The sequence below is a fragment of the Sciurus vulgaris genome (assembly GCF_902686455.1).
Source record: "Sciurus vulgaris genome assembly, chromosome: 15".
Taxonomy (NCBI): domain Eukaryota; kingdom Metazoa; phylum Chordata; class Mammalia; order Rodentia; family Sciuridae; genus Sciurus; species Sciurus vulgaris.
Genome location: NC_136476.1, coordinates 51,823,288 through 51,843,000, shown reverse-complemented (window position 1 = coordinate 51,843,000; position 19,713 = coordinate 51,823,288). Strand labels below are relative to the sequence as shown.

The window sequence follows — 19,713 nt, the reverse complement described above, 5'->3', positions numbered from 1 at the left end:
TGCCCTAGAGCTCAGGTAGGTCAAGGTTGTCCTACTTTCTTGCTTGCATCATTCATTCATTCAACATTTATTTGAATCTATTTTAATTGTTAGAAGCACCTGTTTGACCCTGCTCTAGGCACCTGAAGATGGAGGCCATAGAGCTACCCTCATGGAGTTCCCAGGGGTCACACAACTAACTAGATAATTAAACATTACACTAACCACCATAAGGCAAAAAGTACTGAGAGAGGACAAAGGGTCTTAGTTTAAGCTTCTCTTAGGTGACAGGTTGTCACCTCTTGGCTGAGGGGTTTTGGGAGTCAGACATAGGGCTTTTGCATGAACTTTGTATAATTATCTAAATTATTTTTCAGTATCCATTCTCCCTGACAAGAATATAAGTCCTGTGAGGTCAGGGACTTTTTTAAAAAAATGTTTTAAGGCAAAAAATAAACATCAAAGTGCATAAACCTTAAGGGTTCAGGTTGAATTACATGTGGAATTTTAGTTTAGTTTGTAGAGCTTTATATAAATGAAAGCATTTAGCATGTCTTCTGTGTGTGTCTCTTCCCTTTGTTCAACACTTTGAGACTTATCCATGTTGTCGGATGTAGCTGTAGTTGGTTCTTTTCCATTGCTGACTATATCACTATCTATTTGGATTGTTTCCAGTTTGGGACTATTCTGAATAAAGCTACTATGAAAATTTTTGGTGAACATATTTGGTCATATCTCTTGGGTACATATCTGAGAATGGAATTGCTGAATCCTTGGATATACATATGTTCAGTTTAACACTGTTTAACAGTGTTCCAAAGTGGTGGTACCAACTTACATATACATGAGCAATGTATGGAATCTAGTTACTGTATATGCTTGAGAGGGCAGAGATTTTTGTGTGGCTCACTGCTGTTCTTAGATTGATGCCTGTACTTAGATCAATAGTAGGTGCTCAATACATATTTATTGGCTGACTTATGAATAAGAGGAGCCATCAGCATTCCTGAGATACTACTTTGGCTCCAGCACTAACTTGCTGAGTGATTCTGGGCAGGTGACTCCCCTTCTTTGGGATGTTTCCCTGTCTGAGGATAAGAAGACCAACACCAAGGGCTTTGCTTTCCAGTGCCAGCTGGGTGCTATGAAAGCTAGACACCTGTTCATTCATTTACTTTGCTTATATTGCTTGAGGATGGCTCCTACTACATGCCAGAGTGGTGAGGGTGTGATCTGTGCCATGCCACTAACAGCCTCTTTTAGGTCAGCCAAGGCCAGGGGTCATTGCCCATCTTGTCCCCAACTCGTCTTCCTGGAACCCGCTCTTCCTTCCTCTGTCCAGCCCTGACCCCAGGGGGTTGGGGTCTGGACTAAGCCTGTGGATGGAAAATATGATTAATAATCAAAAAAACATCCAAGAGGAAGAGACCAGGAAAACAACTTGGGGAAGGCTCCTCGCCCAGGGGAGGGGGGCCATGTCCTGGGCCTCGGGACAGCTCCAGCACCCTCCCGCCGCCCTTTCTGGGAAGCTGCCACAGGAGTGGGTAATTTTAGCCAAAAATGGAAGAAAAAACCACCCTAATTATTTATTTAAAAGATGACCCCAATATAAATTATGCTTCCCCTAGAGGCTTCCCCCTACTCTGATACCCTCCTTCTAGTGTTCTTGATCAGTTGGGCGGGTGGGGTGTGGGGGGTTGCTAGAGACATTGGACTGGGGGCAGAGGAGGAATTTCAACATGAAATGTTTTGTTCATTAACAGAGAACATGGGGGAAATTCCCTTTCTGCTTAGGTCTGGGCAGCCCAAGTGGATACTCAAAAGTTATTCTGAAAAATAGAGTTTAGGCGGCAGAGTGAGGTGGGCTATATTGGAGAAAGGTAACAAGAGACCTTCTCTCCCCTCCTCTCAGACTCCAGAGGTTTTCTGAGCCTTAATCCTTCCTTCTCTGAGGGATTTGTTTCCCCAATGCCTCAGGTTGCCTTCAAAATTTCTTTTTAGCAAAATAGGAGGAACTGAGATTAGACTTGAGTTAGAACTTCCCACTGAGATGGAAGAAAGGATAACAAACAGGAAGGGGAAGACCTGGACCTATCTGAATACTTCAGAATTCTGATAGAATATGCTGGAATTGATAGGCAGGTAGGCAGGGAAACTGGAGCAGTAGTGAAAGACCCTTGTAAGAGTGGATTTAGAGGGCCTTGGGGAGCAGGGAAGAGGAGATAGCTCCAGGGAATTGGGGGCAATTTCAGGTTGAATACTTAGCTTTCTCCATTGTGGTTTCAGCCCTCCCCCATCTCCTACCTTTAGGGAATCTTTGCCCTTTTCTGGTGCCAGAGGTTGGAAGGGTCAGGGCACACAGAGGCAGTCATCCAGGCAATAGGATTCCAGGAGGAAGACTGAAGAATGTGGGAGTTTTGAGTGGGCCCCAGGTGCTGTCCCAGGATGGTGCTGGGAGCTGTCTCGGGAGGGTGAGTGCGTCGTCCCTGGGGGGCTGGGCTGGACCCTAAGTAGAGGGGCTTGGGAGGCCCCCCTCCCTGGTCGGCCCCCGGGCTGTGTCGGATCGGGTTTCTCGGCGCCTGGAGCCTCTGCGAGGCCGAGCTGTTCCCGAGCCCCGGCCAAGCCGCCCCGGGCGCTGGCACTCCGCGAGGAAGCAGGGAGGGGGGGGGCAAGGGGGAGCGAGGGGGGGCTGTAAGGGCGTTTACGTAACTGCCTCCCAGAGCCCGCCCCGACCCGCCAAACCCCAGTGTGATTGAGATCGTGTGTGACTGCGTGTGCGTTTGTGTGACACGTACACCGTGTGTGCCTGGGCCTGTGTGTGTGTGTGTGGTGTGTAAATGTGAGTCCAGGACTCAGTCCCACCCTTCTGAGACCTCTAGCTCCTAACTCAACAAGGGACCCTGTGCCATAGTGTGGTTTGAATTTTTACTCTTTGAGACTGGGTGTGTGACTCCTGTGTTTGGGCACTTGTAGACCTGTGTGAGAGACTGTAACTTTGGGTTCGCAGGGATGTGTCCTGCGGTGGAACTTTCTGATGGTATAGCAGATTAGAAATGGTTTCCATTTCCTGGAGGAATACTGCAAAAGGCAATCATAGAGGTAGGGGATAGGCCTTCCTTCCTTGGAGACAGATGAGTAGAAATGGGGAAGGGTCTTTGGTGTTCAAAGCCTTGGGATAGCCCAATTGACTGTGAGGAGTGGGAGGTTGTTCAAGTTTAGGTCACCTGCAAAGATGGAGAAGTCATGGCCATACAGTCCCGTTTTATGGTGGGTATAAAATTTTGGGAACCCGAAGTCATGTATTTCTCCCAATTTCCCAGGGCCTCACAATCGTAACAAATCTGGAATTTCCATTACTTGTAGGGCACAAGGGCACCTGCCTAAGGGAGATCTTTCAGACACTCCCTCACGGGAGAGGTGGGTTTAGAAGACAGGGGAGCAGTGAATGTGCTAAGGGGCATTGGGGAGAGGTGTCAGGGAAGTGATGTTTGGCTTAAGGATAAGGATAAGAGAATAGAGAAGGGGGCTGGTGCAGAGCTGGCACCGCCAGGGATACCGGCATGAAGAAAGCTGGAGAGGAAACACAGCGGGATCCTGTAGGGCTTTGAAGCCTCGCCTCGGAAGTCTATCTTTGCCCCCAAGGTGGTAAGGAGAGACACGGGAGGATTCAGCACCGAATCTCAGAGATAAGGCAGCCGAGGGTGGTAGGAACGAAAACCTGAGAGTAGTCTGTACCCCTAGCTCAGTTGTGAAGTAAAATCAATTCTGAGTCATGACAACGGAAAGGAGAGGGGGCCGCACCCTGGTGCTTCTTAGGTTATACCGAGGCCTCGGCGCCGAGCGGGAGTCAAAGCCTAAGGGAAACAAACATCCAGCACTTCCCGCCAGGTGTCGCTGCGGCCTCGGGGAAGTAAGATTGGCCGCTGGGTCCCGCGCCAGGAGCTGCTGACCGGCAGACCCAGGTCCGACGTGCGCCTTTCCTCATCCCGCATCGTCCCACACAACGACACCTTGGGTTTCTGGACTCCGGGACTCCGGTTGCCCGGCGAGGACCATGCCTCGCACTGGGAACTGCGGCACTAACTATGGCAGCCTCCGCGTCCCTAAGATGGCAAGTTTACATTGGCCTGGGCGGAATTCCTGAGTGCTCCCAATCAGCAGAAAGAAGCCAATATCTGGAAGTCAAGTCAGTTCACCATGACCCGCGAATCTCGACGTCCGTCTGTCCTTCCCCTATCCCGTGTAAATACCCAGGTCCATCGGCCCCTCCAGGGGTACCTAACGTCCCCCAGGCCAAACTTCAGCGCAAGGAGAGCCGCAATTCCTCACTGTCTGCGCTCCTTACTCGTGCCCACCATGTTAAACAGGTTCACGACTTGGGGTTCTGAAGGCTAGTGGGCCAGATAAGCCAATTAGAGAACATTCACTGTGGGTGAGTCTGCGTTGGACCTCAGCTGGACGCAGCTATTTCGCTGTGTGCCCTTAATCCCTAGATACCCCTTTCTGAGATTCAGCCCTGGTTGACCCTTGACGGTCGTACCGAGGGCATTCTGCGGCCATGGAAGTGAAAGTGAAAAGCCCTGGCAGTGGAGGGAAGGTTTTCCACTGCAATGGGAGTCCCCGAGGCATTTGTTGGGAAAGGGCCCGGGCGTTGTAGGCAGTCTGCTGGGGAAGGGTGTGAGGAAAGAGCGAGAAATTTCCCTCCCTTCACCCTCAACCACGAAGCAGTTCCCTGAAGGGGCAAGGCTGGGGATTATGGGTCAAAGGCCAGGTGAAAAATCCGAGGGGTGGAATGGGGGTGGACCTCTCGTTCTCTTTTTGGCATCCCACTCTCCGTTTCTCTCTTGCGTGACCTCAGAAGTTGATCAGGTTGTCTAGCCTTAATCTTCCATGCTGCAGCCAGACAGGAGGCCCGGGGACGAGTGAAGTGAGCTCACCGGCCCCTCAGAGGCCCAGGCTGCGAAAGGCAGGCTCGAGGGGTGAGCCTCCAACGCCAAGCTAGCGAAGAGTTGCCCCACGCGCTGCAATTGCCCCACCAGGCATTAAGTGCGCAACCTTCGTACCCCTTCATCCTACGGAGGCTTTTTCTCAGGCCAGGTGTCCCTGGGGATTGAGAACGAAGAGGGTGGTGGTGGTAGTGGTGGTGTCACCAGAGACGTGGCGAGAGGCGAGGGCCTGGGCTCCCAGTCTGGTTCATCCCGTGTTAAGGAAACGCAACGCGCTTTCCCCGGCGCGAGAGGTTTGTCTGTATGTGACTAGGAGGGGGGTCGTTGCTGGTGGCAGTAGGAATAAGGGAGGAGGGGAGTCGGCTGGTTTCTTTTACCCAAAGTGGGGGCTGGGGACTCGGTCTTGCTCTTCTCTCACGATGATTCTGGAGGGAGGACCCCAGAGTTGGCCCCTGGTTTGTCAAGGTGTCAGTGCGAGGCACTCAGGGCCTGAACGTTCGAGAGTGTGCGCAGAAGAGACCTGGCCAAGACTGAGTGAGAGTGAGTGCGAATGAGCGATCCCTGGGGGTGGTTGCGCGCCCAGTCGCCCTAGGGGAGCGGGCGGAGTGGGTGTGCGTGTATGTGTGCGCGCGCGTTTGTGAGACCCGCGGCCCGGGCTGCGCGTGAAGCACCTGGGCCACAGCCGTCTGGAGGGCGCGCCCGAGAAAGGGCGTGCGTGAGGGTGCCACGCGTGCCAGTGCGGGCTAGCGTGCCAGCGGGGAAGAAGGCGCGTGCCTGCACGGGGCGAGTGGGAGTGGGGGCTCACAGGCCTGCGCAGAGTAAGCGTGCCCTACGAACGGGCCGCGCGTGCCAAGCGCGGGAGCGTGCCAAAGCGGGGACGCGCGGGGGCCGTGGCGGGGAGGGGGTCGTGGCGCGCGGCCGAGGAGGCGCGGGGAGACAAGGCGAGAGGGGGAGGGGAGCGAGGGCGCGCGCGGCCGAGCGGGCGCCCGCGGTCACATGGGCGAAGGAAGGAGGGAGGGAGCGCGCGAGGGAGGGAGGAGGATGGGGGGGTTAAAGCCGCGGAGCGACGAGGAGCCGGTGCAGAGCGGGCGGCGGCGGCGGCAGCGGAGGCGGCGGCTCCAGCCGGCGCGGCGCGGGGTTCGGTGGTGGGATCGGGCAGCGGTGCTAGCTCCGCGCTCCTTACCTCGCTCCCTGCCGGGGGCGGTCGAAGGGCGCGGCGCGGAGCCCCGGTGGCCCCAGGGCGCGGTGAGTACCCCGCGGCGGTCTGAGCGAAGCTGAACCTTCGAACCCTCAGGCGGGAAGACCAGCGGACCCGCGGCCCTGGTGCGCGCGGGAAGAGTGAGGGGACACGCGTGGGCCCGCTGCGGGGGGGAGGCAGGAAAGTTCACAAGAAACTTTGCCCGCAAACTCGAGGACTGGGGCGCAGGAGAAGCGGCCCCCAAGTCCGGGCGCGCCAGGGGTTGGGCGTGGTGGTCGTGAGGCTGGACAATCGGCTGAAGCGAGATAGTCAGGGCGGTTTGTCCTAATGTCCCCGTTCTTCCCACCCCTCAGTCTCATGCTCTGGGTCTGGGAAAATTCCAGGGCTTGGGGGTGGGGATCGCAGTGGCCCCCGTGCACCCAAAGGCGGCTACTTTTCTCCGGTAAAACCCTGGACTTCAAAGTGCCTAAGTGTGTGAACGGACGGCTGCGCGTCTGCCAGTGCTTGTGTGTCCGTGTGAATACGTGTGTGTGTGTGTGTGTGTGTGTGTGTGTGTGTAAAGGAAGGAGGGGGGGAGAGACTGCCTGTGGTTTTCTCCTGAGTCCGCCTGGATGTATCTACATGCTGTGAGACTCCCCCAGTGTGTCTCTTTGTAAGTCCTCTGGTTTGTGTGAGTCCGCCTGTGATGTGTCCCCAAGTGTCTCTTTGTGAGTCTGCCTGTGTGCCCCCTCCTGTGCGGCTCTGTGTGAGCCGACCCCAGTGTCCCTATGTTGCTCAGAGTAGCGTATCTCCCGGTGCGTGGGGGGCTGGGCCTCGGGGAGGTCACCAGACGGACAGCTCTCCTTCTCCGCTCCTCTCCTCTGCTCTCCTCTCGGCTCCGCTTCTCTCCCGAGCCTCTGCTCCAGCGTCTAGCTCCTTCAGCTCGTTCGATCGCTCTCTGGACCCCTCCCCCCTCCAGTAGCTTCAGGCGGGCAGGACTATTTCACGCCTTGTTGAAAATTCAGGATTTTCTTTCTTTTTCCGTCTAGTCTCTCTCTTTGAGAATTGTCTGTATGGCTGGCAGCTTGTCTGCAACACTGGGTGTGTGTCTGCATACGGCTGTAGGAGTGTGTCTGTAATACTAGTTGTTTTGCCTTTGATACAGGGTATATTTGTATCTGTGTAACTGGGGGTGTATGTGTAGCTAATCACTAAGGTGTTGGGAGTCTGAAATGCTGAGTGTGTTTGTACATCATAATTGCTGTACGTTCAGGAGGTCTGAAACACTGGGTGTGATGGCATGCTGTTGTATGTGTGAGGATGGGGCTTGAACAATTAAATATTCCTGGGATTCAGGGCTGGCCAGGTCTTGGGTGGAGGGGACTGACTATATGTCTCAAACTATGTCTCTGTCTCCGTTCTCACCACCCTCCACAAATCCTCTGTGTTCCTGGGGTTCTGGGCAGGATTGATGAGATGGAGCTAAAGGTTCATACTCTGATACTGATACTCCAACTGGGACCCCTAGCCTACACAAACATTACAAGTTTCAAGTTCACACTCAAAACCCTCTGGCTCTGGAACTCACACTCATATTCACACTGGGAAATAAACTCATTTTGGGTCTTGGGTTTACATTCACACTCATGTGGTCTCACATTCAAAATTACACCAGTACATTGGGAGTCACACTCAGATTCACATTTATATTCTGGGGCTCATCTCCAGATACACACTTTGGTCCTAGGATTTACACTCTTTGGTCCTCTGTTCTCACACTTGGACTCACAGTGGAACTGTAGGCTCACTTACCCAGACATTTCTATCCTTTAGCTCGTAGATTCACATTGAGACCTAGAGCTAGTGCTTAGAAGCTCACTGTGGTCCTATGGCTCACACTCAGATTCACTAAGACTTGGGAGCTTCTTTAAATTCACACTTAAATGCTGGAACTCAGAGTCACACTAAGACTAAGGCTTATACTCAGACTAACATAGGGAACCTAGGGCTCACATTTGAATTCAAGGACTAATATAGGACACTGCAGTTCCTAGTCAGAATCACAGTTTCATCTTGGCATTCATCCTCATGCCTCCATGCTAGGGTTCAGATTCAGACTTAGTAGGGACCCTGGAGCTCACTCAAATTCATATTAGGACCTTTGGGTTCACACTTAGATTCATGTGGGCAGGCTGGGGGTCATTCTCACAAGGGTATGTGTACCTCACACTTAGACTCATACCAGGATCTGGTTGGTTGATTTCCTCAGACTCATATGAGATCCTGTGACTCACTTTCAGATTCCCATTAGGATCTTGGAGCTCACACTGACTCACACTAGAACCTAATGCACACACTCAAGATTCTTACTTCCATCCTGGAATTACTTAAACTTATACTAGGCTCCTGATGTTCATAGTCAGACTCACATGGGCATGGAGGGACTCATGCTCAATCTCAAAAGGGGAGTCTAGTACTTACCTGGACTCATATAGGACACTAAGCTCTTACTCAAAAAGCTCTTAAGACTAAGGACTCACAGACTTACACTGACTTGTTTGGGAATCCCGGAACTCACAGTTAACACTCACATTTTGATCCTGAAATTCATATTCTGACTTCCTGGAGCTTATAGTCAGATATACCTGGAATCTGGGTTCACACTCAAACTCATAGTTTCATCTTGGAGTTCACACTCAGACTGACATTAAACCCTGGCACTTACATTAAATTCTACTTCTGTCCTGGAGCTCACATTCTGACTCACACTAAGATTGTGGTGTTCACAATCTCAGTGGAGCTTAGTACTCAATCAAGCATGCCCATGCTTTCCTTTGGTTTGCGGTGTGTATTGGGGCAATCGAGGTGAACAAAAGAGACTGCTACAAGACCAGTCTCCTCCAAAGATGGGGATGTACATTTGATTACCTCCCTCACTTGAGTTGTGGGCTGATGGAGGTTGTAATGGGAAACAGATCCAGTTGAACCTCCCTGCCTTGCCTTCTACAAGGACACTTGGCCTTTGGCAGAAGCTCTGAGTAGTTTGGTGGTTCAGAGGTAACATGAACCCTTAGAGCCCTCCATGTGCCATGCACATGCCCCTTAAATAGTTTTGGACACCCCTTCCTTGGTAGAAAGAGCTAGGTGTGGGGATACAGGATTCATGTCCACTCAAGACATCTTCCCTACCCCAGCCCAGTCATCCTTGGGATGGGAGGGGTATGAAGATTGATCTGGTGAGTACACCTCTGTCTCCAAGGACTGTTCCAGGGTGTTGAATTTGTGAATTTAAGAGAAATGGTAGCTCCAAAATCTGTGATGAGAAGAAAGCTGGAGGAGGAGACTGAACTGGAATGCACCTTTTCTTCTCTTCTCTGCCCAGGCTGGAGAGGGATGGGGCCCTATAATGTTATGACTTACAGTGTTTCTTGGAATGCCTGTTGAGCTGTTATACTGGCTCCAGGACTTGCCCATAGATCCCTACTCAACTCTCTGGAAAAGCAAGAGCCCTGGGGACTGGGGGTTAGGCTGCAACCAGACCTGGAACTTCACCTGTCTTAGAGACATGGACCTGGACTCACTTGCCCTCCTGCTATGGACACCAGTAGGTGGGCTGCCTGAGGCATACTATCCCCTCATGGGGGCTCGCACTATAGGGACCTGGCCTGCAGCCCCCACCCACACCCCAGGCTGACATGGCTGGGCTTTAACTGCTCCCTGTCCCTGAAGGGGACACATGCTCTCCAGTCCCCTATGGGGGTGGGGGGCTTGGAGGCAAGGCGCCCTGCTCTCTGCCCCCCCATGGCGAGTTGAAGTGTAAATGAATTGGAAACATATGGAGTGGATTTTCTTTGAAATGCAGATGGGTTGGGGGGGACCATGTGTGCCTGGTTGGGGGGGGGTCCCAGAGAGTAAGAAGGCTGACAAGGGAGAACTGACCCCTCCTCCAAGCCCACCATGGGGGTGGGGAATGGGGAGAACTCAGCTGTGTAAACTCCTGTGGCCCTGGGTGACCACACCCACAGGGGCTCCAGCTTCCTGTGGGGAGGGGCTGGGGAAGCAAGTGGTCCCTGTGGGTGGAGAACCTGCGGTCATCATTCCCCTTTACTTCTGCAGAGGGCAAAGGAGGCCCCCAAAGCAGAGCTGTGCTGGATTGGGGGTCACCAAAGCCAGGAGCTCAGGGGGCCAAAGGATAGAAGGAGGACGTAGAATAGATGTGGGATGACAGACCCTGCTGCTGTGGGCAACCAGCTCCCAGAAGCCAGGGCTAGTGCTACAGTAGGACAACCTGAAGTTAGACCATGGTGATGACTTCTGATCGGTGCAAGGACCTGCTTGGAGTTTAGGAATAGACAGAAGAGTCCTCAATTCTGCAGGAGGACAAATTTCTGCAGACCCAGAGCAGTCAGTGTGCCCCACCATACTCTACCTATTCTTTCCTAGCCCAACACTCAGCAGTATGGCATAGTAGTTGCCTGTGAGTTTGGTGGGACCCAGGTACTGGCTCTGCCTTGTTCACTACTGTATCCTGCACCCAGAACAGACCTGGTATGCAGTAGCAGGGCAGAGTTGAGTGAGCAATGTCCATCTTTTTCTCTCCCATCAGATACTGTACTCCTTGTGGGCAAGACTGTCCCTGGCTACCTGCCCAGTGCTTGGCGGGGAGTAGGTACTCAATAAAGGTTGAGGAATGAACACAGAGTGAGGAGACCCCTTGGGATTTGTGGTTTGAGACCCAAGAGCCCCTGCTGTACATTCCTTTGGGGCTCAAAGGAACCCTGACTGGTTTTCAGGCTAGACTACAAAAAGAACTTCCCTTCGCTTAGGGAAGGAATGCAAAGGATAGGTGCCTTTTTTCTGGAAAGGTCTAGGTAAGGGAAAGCGGGCAGGGCAATAACCCTGATTCTGTAGCAGAAGTTGGAGGTCACTCTGCCCTCTCCCCAGCTTCACAATTTTTCAGATGGTGGGAAAATCTTTATTCTGTGGTTGTGAGTGTGACTCTCACTCTCTTTAGGTCTGGGATTCTTGAAGTGTAGCTGAGGGAATGGATCCCGTCTCTGGACCTCCAAGGCTGGGCGCTGAGGCTGTGTAGCTGCAGCAGGCAGCATGGATTGTCCATATTGGTTATTAATGTTTGAGAACACAGGGTTCATATCTTAAAAATACTTTGTCCTGCCAGAGCAGAATTACTGGTGTGGGCCAGCGTAGCTAGTAGTGGCTGCATCTTGGTGGGACAGAGGCAGAGAGAGGCTCACAACACTCACTGGGAGCCAGAGACTCAGAATGTGTGAGGGTGGGAAAACTGAGACAAGCGCAGGTGGGAGATGCTCAGGAGACAGAGCCTTTGTTTTATATAGAGCAAAGATTTAAACAGTCAGCGGTACCAGTTAGTCAAATTATGGCAACGTTCAGGGTCATCCATTGTTTTATATGGCAGAGAATTTTCTTGTAGCCAATACCAGACATAAAAATCAAGTAGTCAGTAAGAACCCTTTCAAGTCCAGCCTCAGGATGTTCTAAATAAGTGTGTGGCAAAGAAAACAAAATCTGTCTCAAGTGCCCTTTTCTAAGCCATTATCCCATGCCTACCTCCTCAGAGCCCTTCCTTAGAGCCAAAGTTCCAGTGAGGGTCTTCAGACCCCTTTTGTATATCTCCTCACTTTTGACTCCCAGGCCTTTGTATAGTCCCTTGCCCCAGGAGAAGGTACTGCACAATGGTCTCTAAAAGGCAAGAGGAGCCCAGAGTCGGGGAGCAGATACGATGTGACCTTGGCCCATGAACTGACCTTTCTGGGCCCCTCCGTGAAATTTCAACGTCGGGTGGGGATAGGGGGTTGGGCCCTGGCCCAGGCCTGGAGAGAGGATGGTTTTGGAACACATCCAGGCCCCTGACGTCAATGACTCTCCAAATAATGGAATCAATATTGGGGTGGGGGGGCAAGCGTGAACCAGGCCCCAGCGATTAGAAACAGATCAGCACAAACCCGCAGCTGATTCTGATAGAGCTGCTTTGGAGCTCTAGGGTGGGAAGCCTGGAAGGAGGTGGACCTGTGAGGGGGGCTCAGGAATGGGGAGGCGGAGTCACTGGGTGTCCAGAGCTGGAGGGCATATAAGTAGACAGAGACCTTAGCTGTCTGGGGTTGGAGTGATGGGATGGGGGCCCTGTGTCCTGGTCCCTTCCTCCTTTGAGCTCATAGGGTTCCAAGTCTGGTTGGTTTGTGGATGGAGACTTCCTTCAGCCAGTGAATGATAACAAATAGGCACTGGGAGTTCATCTTCCTACATCACAGACCTGGCCCCTAGGCCATGTTAGAGGTCACAGGTTATGCACAGGTAGAGGGGAGAGAGTTCTTAGTGAGACCTAAGTGAGATGACTTTTCGCTTGGAGCCAAAGGGCATTATTCCAAGACAGAGAGATGGGTATCCCCCCCAGATTGGGAGTCTGGTCTCCTTTGTCAGCTCAGGTTCTCTCAGCCTACTAGAAGGCATCAAGTGAGGATGAAGTGGGCCATGGGGTCTGTGGGGGGCTGGCCTGGCAGCAGCTGACAAAAAACAGGAAGAAGGGCTAGGGGAGCGGCTGTAATTACGGGGCATTTATTATTAATCAGATGAAATTGCTGGAAGCAGCTGGTGTAATGTGCGTAGCGATACAGACTCTGCATGCTTCCCCCAACATGCACACACATATACATGTCACACACAGCTGGAGCTTTGCTCGCTTGTACAGTTTTTTTCTCGTGAAGGTCAGATGGGTCTATAGGTGTTTCTCTGTGTATCAGTGGATGTCTGTCTGTGTTTTCATTTCAGCCTGTACCCTCCTCTACTCTATCTCCAATTGTCTGTCATTGTTTGGCTTTATCTCTGTCTTCCTTTCTGTATTCCTCTCTTTGAGCCCATGTTTTGGTGTGTTTTGTGTCCATCATCAGCTAACCTGTCTCTAACACCTTGTTTTAGTTTCTAAGTCTGCATCTCTGTGCAGGATTGGATAACATGAAGTCCCTTTCTCATGGTTATGTGTTTAGGCACCTAATCATACCTTTGGCAGATACATCTGGGACCTTTTTGACTCTGAGGATTTTCTGGAATCTTGTAGAAGGATCTGTTGAGTAGCTGGAATCCATAGGAAAACATCGGTGACTTTCAGGATACCCGAGTTCATCGTCAACTCCCTTACAAGCTACCAGTTCTGTGGCTTCAGGCTAGCTGCTTTTGTTTTCTGAACCTGTTTTCTCATCTGAAAAATGGAAACAGGATTACCTCCAAAGTTTGTTTTGATGATTCAGTACAAAAGTTTAAGTTAGGTCTTATCATAATGTCTGGCTAACCAAGGACCTGGGCAATTGCTAGCCAGTGGACTGCAGATGTAGCTCACTTGCTAGAGTACTTGCCCATGTGTGAGGCCCTAGGTTCAGTCCCTAGGACTGCCAAAAATAAGTGAATAACAAAATTGCTACCCATTATTTTTATTATTGTAGGTGTGGTATGGTGGATTAAACCCAGGGGCATTCTATCACTGAGCTATATCCCCAGCCCTGTTTGTTTTGAGATAGGGTCTTACGAAGTTGTCCAGACTGACCTTGAACTTGTGATCCTCCTGCCTCAGCCTCCTGAATAACTGGGATTACAGGTGTGTGCTACCATGCTTAGCTTCTACCTGTTGTTATTATTATTAGGAAAGGCACTGTGCAAGTGGATGAAGAGCTCCAGAGGCAAATTGGTATAACAAAGGCTTTGGAGTTAGATACGGACTCAAATCTAGGCTCTAGAACTGATCAACTCTGTGGGCAGTTACTTAACCTCTCTGAACCTGTTTTCTTAGCTGTCGAATGGGAAGAATAATAGAACTTACCTTGTGGAGAAGTCATGAGGACTAAATGAGATAATGTATATAAAGTACCTAATATAGTTCCTGGCACATAACAGATGTTCAGTTAACTAGTGGTGATAAGGAAGAGGATGTTATGACAGTGGGTGTTGATACCATGCCTGTGACCCTGTGTCTCTGAGTGAGTGTGCATGTGAGAATGTGTGTGATATGGAGACTGTGTCTGCAAACTGTGTTTGGATTCTGGATTTTCTGTGGGTGTGTATCTGTGAGTAGTGTCTTCTGACCTCCCTTGGTTCCTGTGGTTCAGAACTGAATTCAGAGAGTGGTGCTGAAGCGAATCCATACTACCCGAATTTTTCCTCTTTCAGACGTTTGTCTGCTGCTCGCCTTGGTCTCCCCTTCTCACAGTGTGGTTGCAAGTATGGAATGAGCTCTTGAGCTGAACTAAGACCTGTGACTCCTCTGTGACCTCTAATTTGTGCCCTTTGCCCTTCTAGAATCCAGACTTGTCACATCATCCCGCCCTCTTGGTTTTGGAAGTCCTGGAAAGAGTGAGTGGTCTGGAGGAAGAGAAGGACATTAATGTGCTTTGAGCGTGGCTGGCTGGTGGTGAAGAGGTAGGTGCTGGGGGCCCAGGGAGGGCAGATGAACCTCAGGGCATCACCTGGTACATTGGGGGCATAGGTCTAGAGGACAGGGGTAAAGGACTGAGATCCTTTCCTTCTGTTCCCCTGTCCTCCTGCCTCCTGAGGTTTGGGGCTCATCCTGGCTTGGGGCTTTTCTTGCTCCCATGATAGGCCCAGAGAAGGGAAGAGATTTACCCATGGTCACACAGCAAGAGCAAAACCAGGTCAGGAAATTGAGTTGTACACTGAGAGGGGTTGAATCCCAGATGTGGGAATGTTTCTGTTTCAGTGTCTTCAGTTTCCCTGTCTGCCCCCAAAACATCCCTCTGGCTTGATTAGGGAGCAGCTGGGCTTGGAGGAGATGGACTGGCAGGTCGGAAGGTCCAGAATCTTTTGGGGCCAGCTGTGGGGCTGAGTCTGACTCTCCCTGCCTCTTATTCAGTTCAGGCAAGGCCCCTGGATTGGCAGCCCGGGGGTGGGGGCATCCAAGGAATTGAGGCAGTGGAGCGGAACGGAAGGGCCTATTGTCCAAAACCCGCCAGAGGCCCACAAAGGCCGGCTGGGCTTTTCATCTCAGCTCCCAAACAGACTGGCCATTTTCCCGGCCTGGGGGTGGGGGGCTCTAACCCCTCAGAACTAGGAGTGGGTGTTATTGAGGGTGGAGTGGGGTACTCCAGCCTGACACATGGCCTTAAAAGGAACTTAGATGGAACCAGGGCCCATGAGAGGAGAGAAGAGGGATTCCTCTGCAGGGGCATAGAGTTAAGCTTTCCACCCCATGACCCAAGGACATGGGGTGGGTTATGGGCTAGGAAATGGATTTACAGAATGACAGAGAATATTTAAGGGGGGCACACCTGGGAGGAGTTTGATGACCTACTAGGAAAGTGGGCTACTGAGCTTTGAGTGCATGTGATCCTCCCCTAAATTGAGAACACCTTAAGGAACCAAGAAAAGGGGTTCAAGAAGAGAGGGCTAGGACTCAGGGGAAAGAATAAGCTCTCTGCAGCAAGAGGGACTGAGGCCAGACAGCAGGAAGAACTTCCTGCCAGTGAACAGTAGCTCAGATGCCCTGACCCTGTCCCTGGGGATCTCAGAAGATCGTGGAGAGCAGGGGAGCTGGAGACACCCCAGGGGCTCAGGCTGAGGCAGCTTCTGTGGGGGCCGAGGAGGAGGCCCAGGAGGAAGAACTTGGCAGTTCTATCCACCCTCCCCCAGCAGCACCTCCAGCACCACTTTAAAAACAGCTTTTTAATTTAACAAAGTGGATGAAAAACTGTTTTTGGAAATAAAAGATATCTGCTGTCTCCCAGGCTAGCACTCAGCCCTTGCAGAGAGCTTCTCTCTGGATTTCTTCCTGCTGCTGGTGCCTCCTTTCTTCTCTCCCTCTCCTTTTGTGTTTGTTTCTGCTCTACAGCCCTCCACCTTCCCTTTGGCCCCCCATCACCTCTTTCTCCAGCTCAATCTCCCTAAGAGTCTCACCCTCAGCCTCTCATCTCAGTTCTCTGCATCTCCTGTCTCTCCTCTCCCAGTCTCTCTCTTCCGGGGCATCTCTCTCCCATGGTCGTCTCTGTCTCCCAGCCTGTCTCAATCTCTGTCTCCCTCCACCCCCTCCTTCTCCCCCAACCCCAGCTCTAAATGGGTCTATTTAAAACGCCCGATGCTGCCAAGTCAGAAAAGCGTCTCCTGATAAAGCGCATTAGGCAGAGGGAGGGAGGAGGAGGGAGGAGGGAGTGGCGGGCGGATGGATTGATCCAAGCCCGTAACCCCATTAATCAGGCAGTGTGGATCCCCCCTCCCTCGCCCAGCTTCAGCCCCTTCTGAGCTAAAAGCCCCTTAAATATTTATCACCCCTCCCCCACGGGGGCGAGGGGAGGGGTATGTGGCCCTTGGCGTGAGCATCCCCAGCTGCCTGTGCACCCTACCCTGTACATGTGCACATGTGTGAGTGTGCTCATGTATACATGCATGGGTGTGTATGCCTGACAGGCTCCAGGCCCAGCTGCTGACTTGCCCCCCACCATCTGGGCAGGCCAGTTCCCTGGGCAGCTCCTGCAGACCCTAGGAATCTGGCCCTGCTCCTGTCTCTCCCGAATGGGGGCTTGGGCAAGCTGAATAGGGAGATCCTGGGATTAGCTGGGGGGGTCCTCATCTCTCCCCAAATACGGAAAATAATTGGAGAACTGGGTGGAATTTGCACTATCATTCTCACAGGGTAAGAGGGTGAGCTGGGGTTCCATTCCCAGATTCCACTAAATTCCCAGTGCAGGAAGTAACTTGTATGGGGCCCCATTTTCTTAAAGTGCACAAAGGTATCTTGAAAGGCTGACTGAAGTTCCCCCTTTCTCCTCAGAGGGCAAAAATATGACCTGCGGGTAGGTTGGGAGCTTTCCGTACCCTAAAAAATGTGGGAAGGTGACCTGGGCCCAGGGGCAGGGTGTCCCCTTCACCCCCAAGGAGATAGAAGGGAGGCCCAGAGCCAGGACTGGGTTCTGTATCTCGCTGCTTGCCGATGCCCCAGGCAGCAGAGGTCAGTCCTGAGACCGGCAGACCACTGCCGGGGTTGGCTGGAGACACGTCGTCTTGGGCGGGGGCAAGGAAGGCCCGGGCCAAACCTGGGTGTGAGGAGGAGCCCAGGCGGGAGCCGGAGGGTCCCTTCCCCTCCCCTCCCCCAGCATCAAGTGCCACATCTCCTCCTGACTCAGACAATTAGATTCAAAGGATGACCTCACTGCATGCCGTCCCTCACTCGCTCCCTCCGCTAGCTCGCTAGCTCGCTCTCGGCGCGCTCGTTCCTCCCCTCCTCCCGGCCCGCTCGCCGCCTCGCTCGCTCGCGGCTCGCCCGCGTAGCTCCCGGCCTGGCCGGCCGGCCCCTCGCCTGCCCGCCGGCCCGCCGGGGCTCTCACGGGGTGGGGGGCCTGCTTTTGCCTCCCGGGCTGGCCGGGGCTGCCCGGGCCCCAGCCCTGAGCCCCGGGGACCCGATGCCCGCAGGCGGCCGAGCGGACCCACGGAGCGCCGGAGGCATCGACGGGCGCTTGCGCGGGGACCCAGGTCAGTGGCCGCACGGCCGCAGGGCCGTAGGACTTGTCACCCCCGCCGCTGCAGCCGAGACGCCCCCGCCCGCGCCAGCCCGCCAGCCCGCCTCGGCGCTTCCCGCTCCTTTCTCGGCCCCCGCCCCCCGCGGCTGCTCGGCGCGCTCCCCCTGCCAAGCTGTCTCTCTTCTCTTCTCTTTCTCTCCCCCCAGCCCCCCTGCCTCTGCAGCCGGTGGGAGGGACTGGGACTTCCTGAGGTCCCAGGGATGGAGCCGGGGCCCATTGGCTGCAGTCGGACCAGGCCTCTGAGAGGGGAGGGGGCTCTGGCTGTGTCCAGCAGCCTGGGGGAGGGGACCATTGCCTAGGTGGGAGGGGGACTACTGAGAGAGAGGCCCAGGATGTGGGGGTGACATCTAGACAGGGGATGAGCTCCTGATATCTTTCTTTTCTTACATCCTGTGGGCCTCTTGCCTAGTTTCATTTGATCCCCAAAGCCTGGCTTCATTTGTCTACACCTCCTAGCTAACTTTAGTCCCTACCGCCTCCTTTCATTTGGACCCCACAACCTATCTTCTTTTGGGCCCCATTACCTGGTTTCCTTACACCCTGCTGCCTGGTTTCTTTTGTCCCTGCCACTTGCTTTCTACAAATCCCTATCCTCACCTGGCTTTATGGGATTTCCCCCACCTGATTTCCTTAGGTCCTGCTGCAGTGCCTGTCTTCTGTAGAGCCATAACAGGCTCCTTTTAGGATGGGGGCATCAGGGCCCCAGCTGAACCTGGAGTGGCAAGTGGTAAGGATGTCAACAGCACTGCCAATTGTTCCAGAGTTGGGGACTGGCCAGCGGAGCCTGGATTCCATTCTGCCTGGACAGCGACTCAGCATCGGCTCCTGTGGTGGGGGTTCAGGCTGCAGGATTCAAGGAGGCTTTGGGACTCTTGTCCTCAGTGTGTAGTTAGCGAGAGCCCATTCTGCCTACTGCTGGGCATCTGCTCCCATCTCTCTTTGGACCTGATAGTGATGACAGGGTTTTGGTGGAGCCAGGAGTTCAAGACCTCATCTCCCACTTCTCTGCTCCTTCTGCATTGAGGACTGATATCTTGGTGCCCTAGAGACAGTTACAGGCTCAGAATGACCTGGGATCACATAGCAGATATTGACTGAGAGCTGCTGCTGTCCTCCTCTTGAAGAAGAGGTGAAAGGGAGGGGAGGCAGTAAGGTCCTGGGGAGTAGTCTGGTTCTGGGGTTTTATGGCTTCTGCTACCATTGCTACCACTTCTCTCACACAGGGGTTTCCTCACCCCTCCTGTCTAGCCTGGATCTCCCTTCTTTCCCTAATGCTGTTGAAAGCAGGGTTAGGGGTGGAAGGAGCTTCCAGGGGAATAATTGTGTATTTCTTTACCTTTTAAGGACCAACAAAGTTTCTTTCCTCTTTCTTTTACATTCCTGCCTTAGGCCACCCTGGGCTTTATCTTCTCTCCTTAAGCACAGCTAGGCAACCTGAGGTCCCAGCATAGTGTGATGTTGAGCGTGTATCTATGTTATTTACCATTATGGGTGTGGGGTGTGAGGCTGAGGGTGACTGAGGTCTCTGAGTTTCTGGAAGTGCACAGTCGTGCTTATGTGGAAGTTCAACTATTCTGAGTGTGCGATGGTATCCATATGTGAGACCATTACTGTTTTGTGTGAAGGAGTCTCTGTGTGTGAGACTACATGTGCGTGTGCATGCACACCAGCATGCGTGAGGCTGTGGCAGTGAGTGTCCATGTGGGAGGCCATGATGTGTGGCCATCTTGGTAGACTGAATGCCAGTGTCTGTGAGAGGTTTCCTGGGTGTGCCTGTAAAGCTCTGGCTGTGTGTGTGTGGAAGGGTGTGGCGGGGGGGGCGGAGCTTTGGGGCACTCAGCTGGGTGGCAGTAAGAGCCTAAGTGTGTGCTTCATTTTGGGGTGAAGCAAGCACTGGGTCCTGTGTGACCCTGAATTGCTGGTGTGTGTGTGTGAGCATGTGTGTGCGCATACTCATGCCTGTGTTTACCCATCAGGAACAGATTGCTCTGGCTTCCCCACTGTGAAGGAGGGGAGAAAGGGGGAGGAAGGATGGATGGCTTGCTCTTGCCCAGCAGAC

The 19,713-nt window shown here is 53.0% G+C and overlaps 1 protein-coding gene across 3 annotated transcripts in view; it reads left to right on the top strand.

Moving 5' to 3' along the window:
• Positions 1–5,986: 5,986 nt before the first annotated feature.
• CNTFR (ciliary neurotrophic factor receptor) overlaps positions 5,987–19,713 on the top strand; it is a 37,451-nt gene continuing 23,724 nt past the window's right edge. The window contains exons 1-2 of one of the 3 annotated variants that reach the window (XM_079113263.1): positions 5,987–6,170; positions 14,428–14,547. Coding sequence is in view for 1 of the 3 variants with exons in the window: in XM_079113262.1 (XP_078969388.1) it covers positions 18,340–18,381 (42 nt within the window). In the remaining 2 variants the exon portion in view is untranslated. Of the gene's footprint in view, positions 6,171–14,427; positions 14,548–17,344; positions 17,608–18,288; positions 18,382–19,713 lie in introns of those variants that run through there. The other 2 variants (XM_079113262.1, XM_079113264.1) reach the window with 2 other exon arrangements.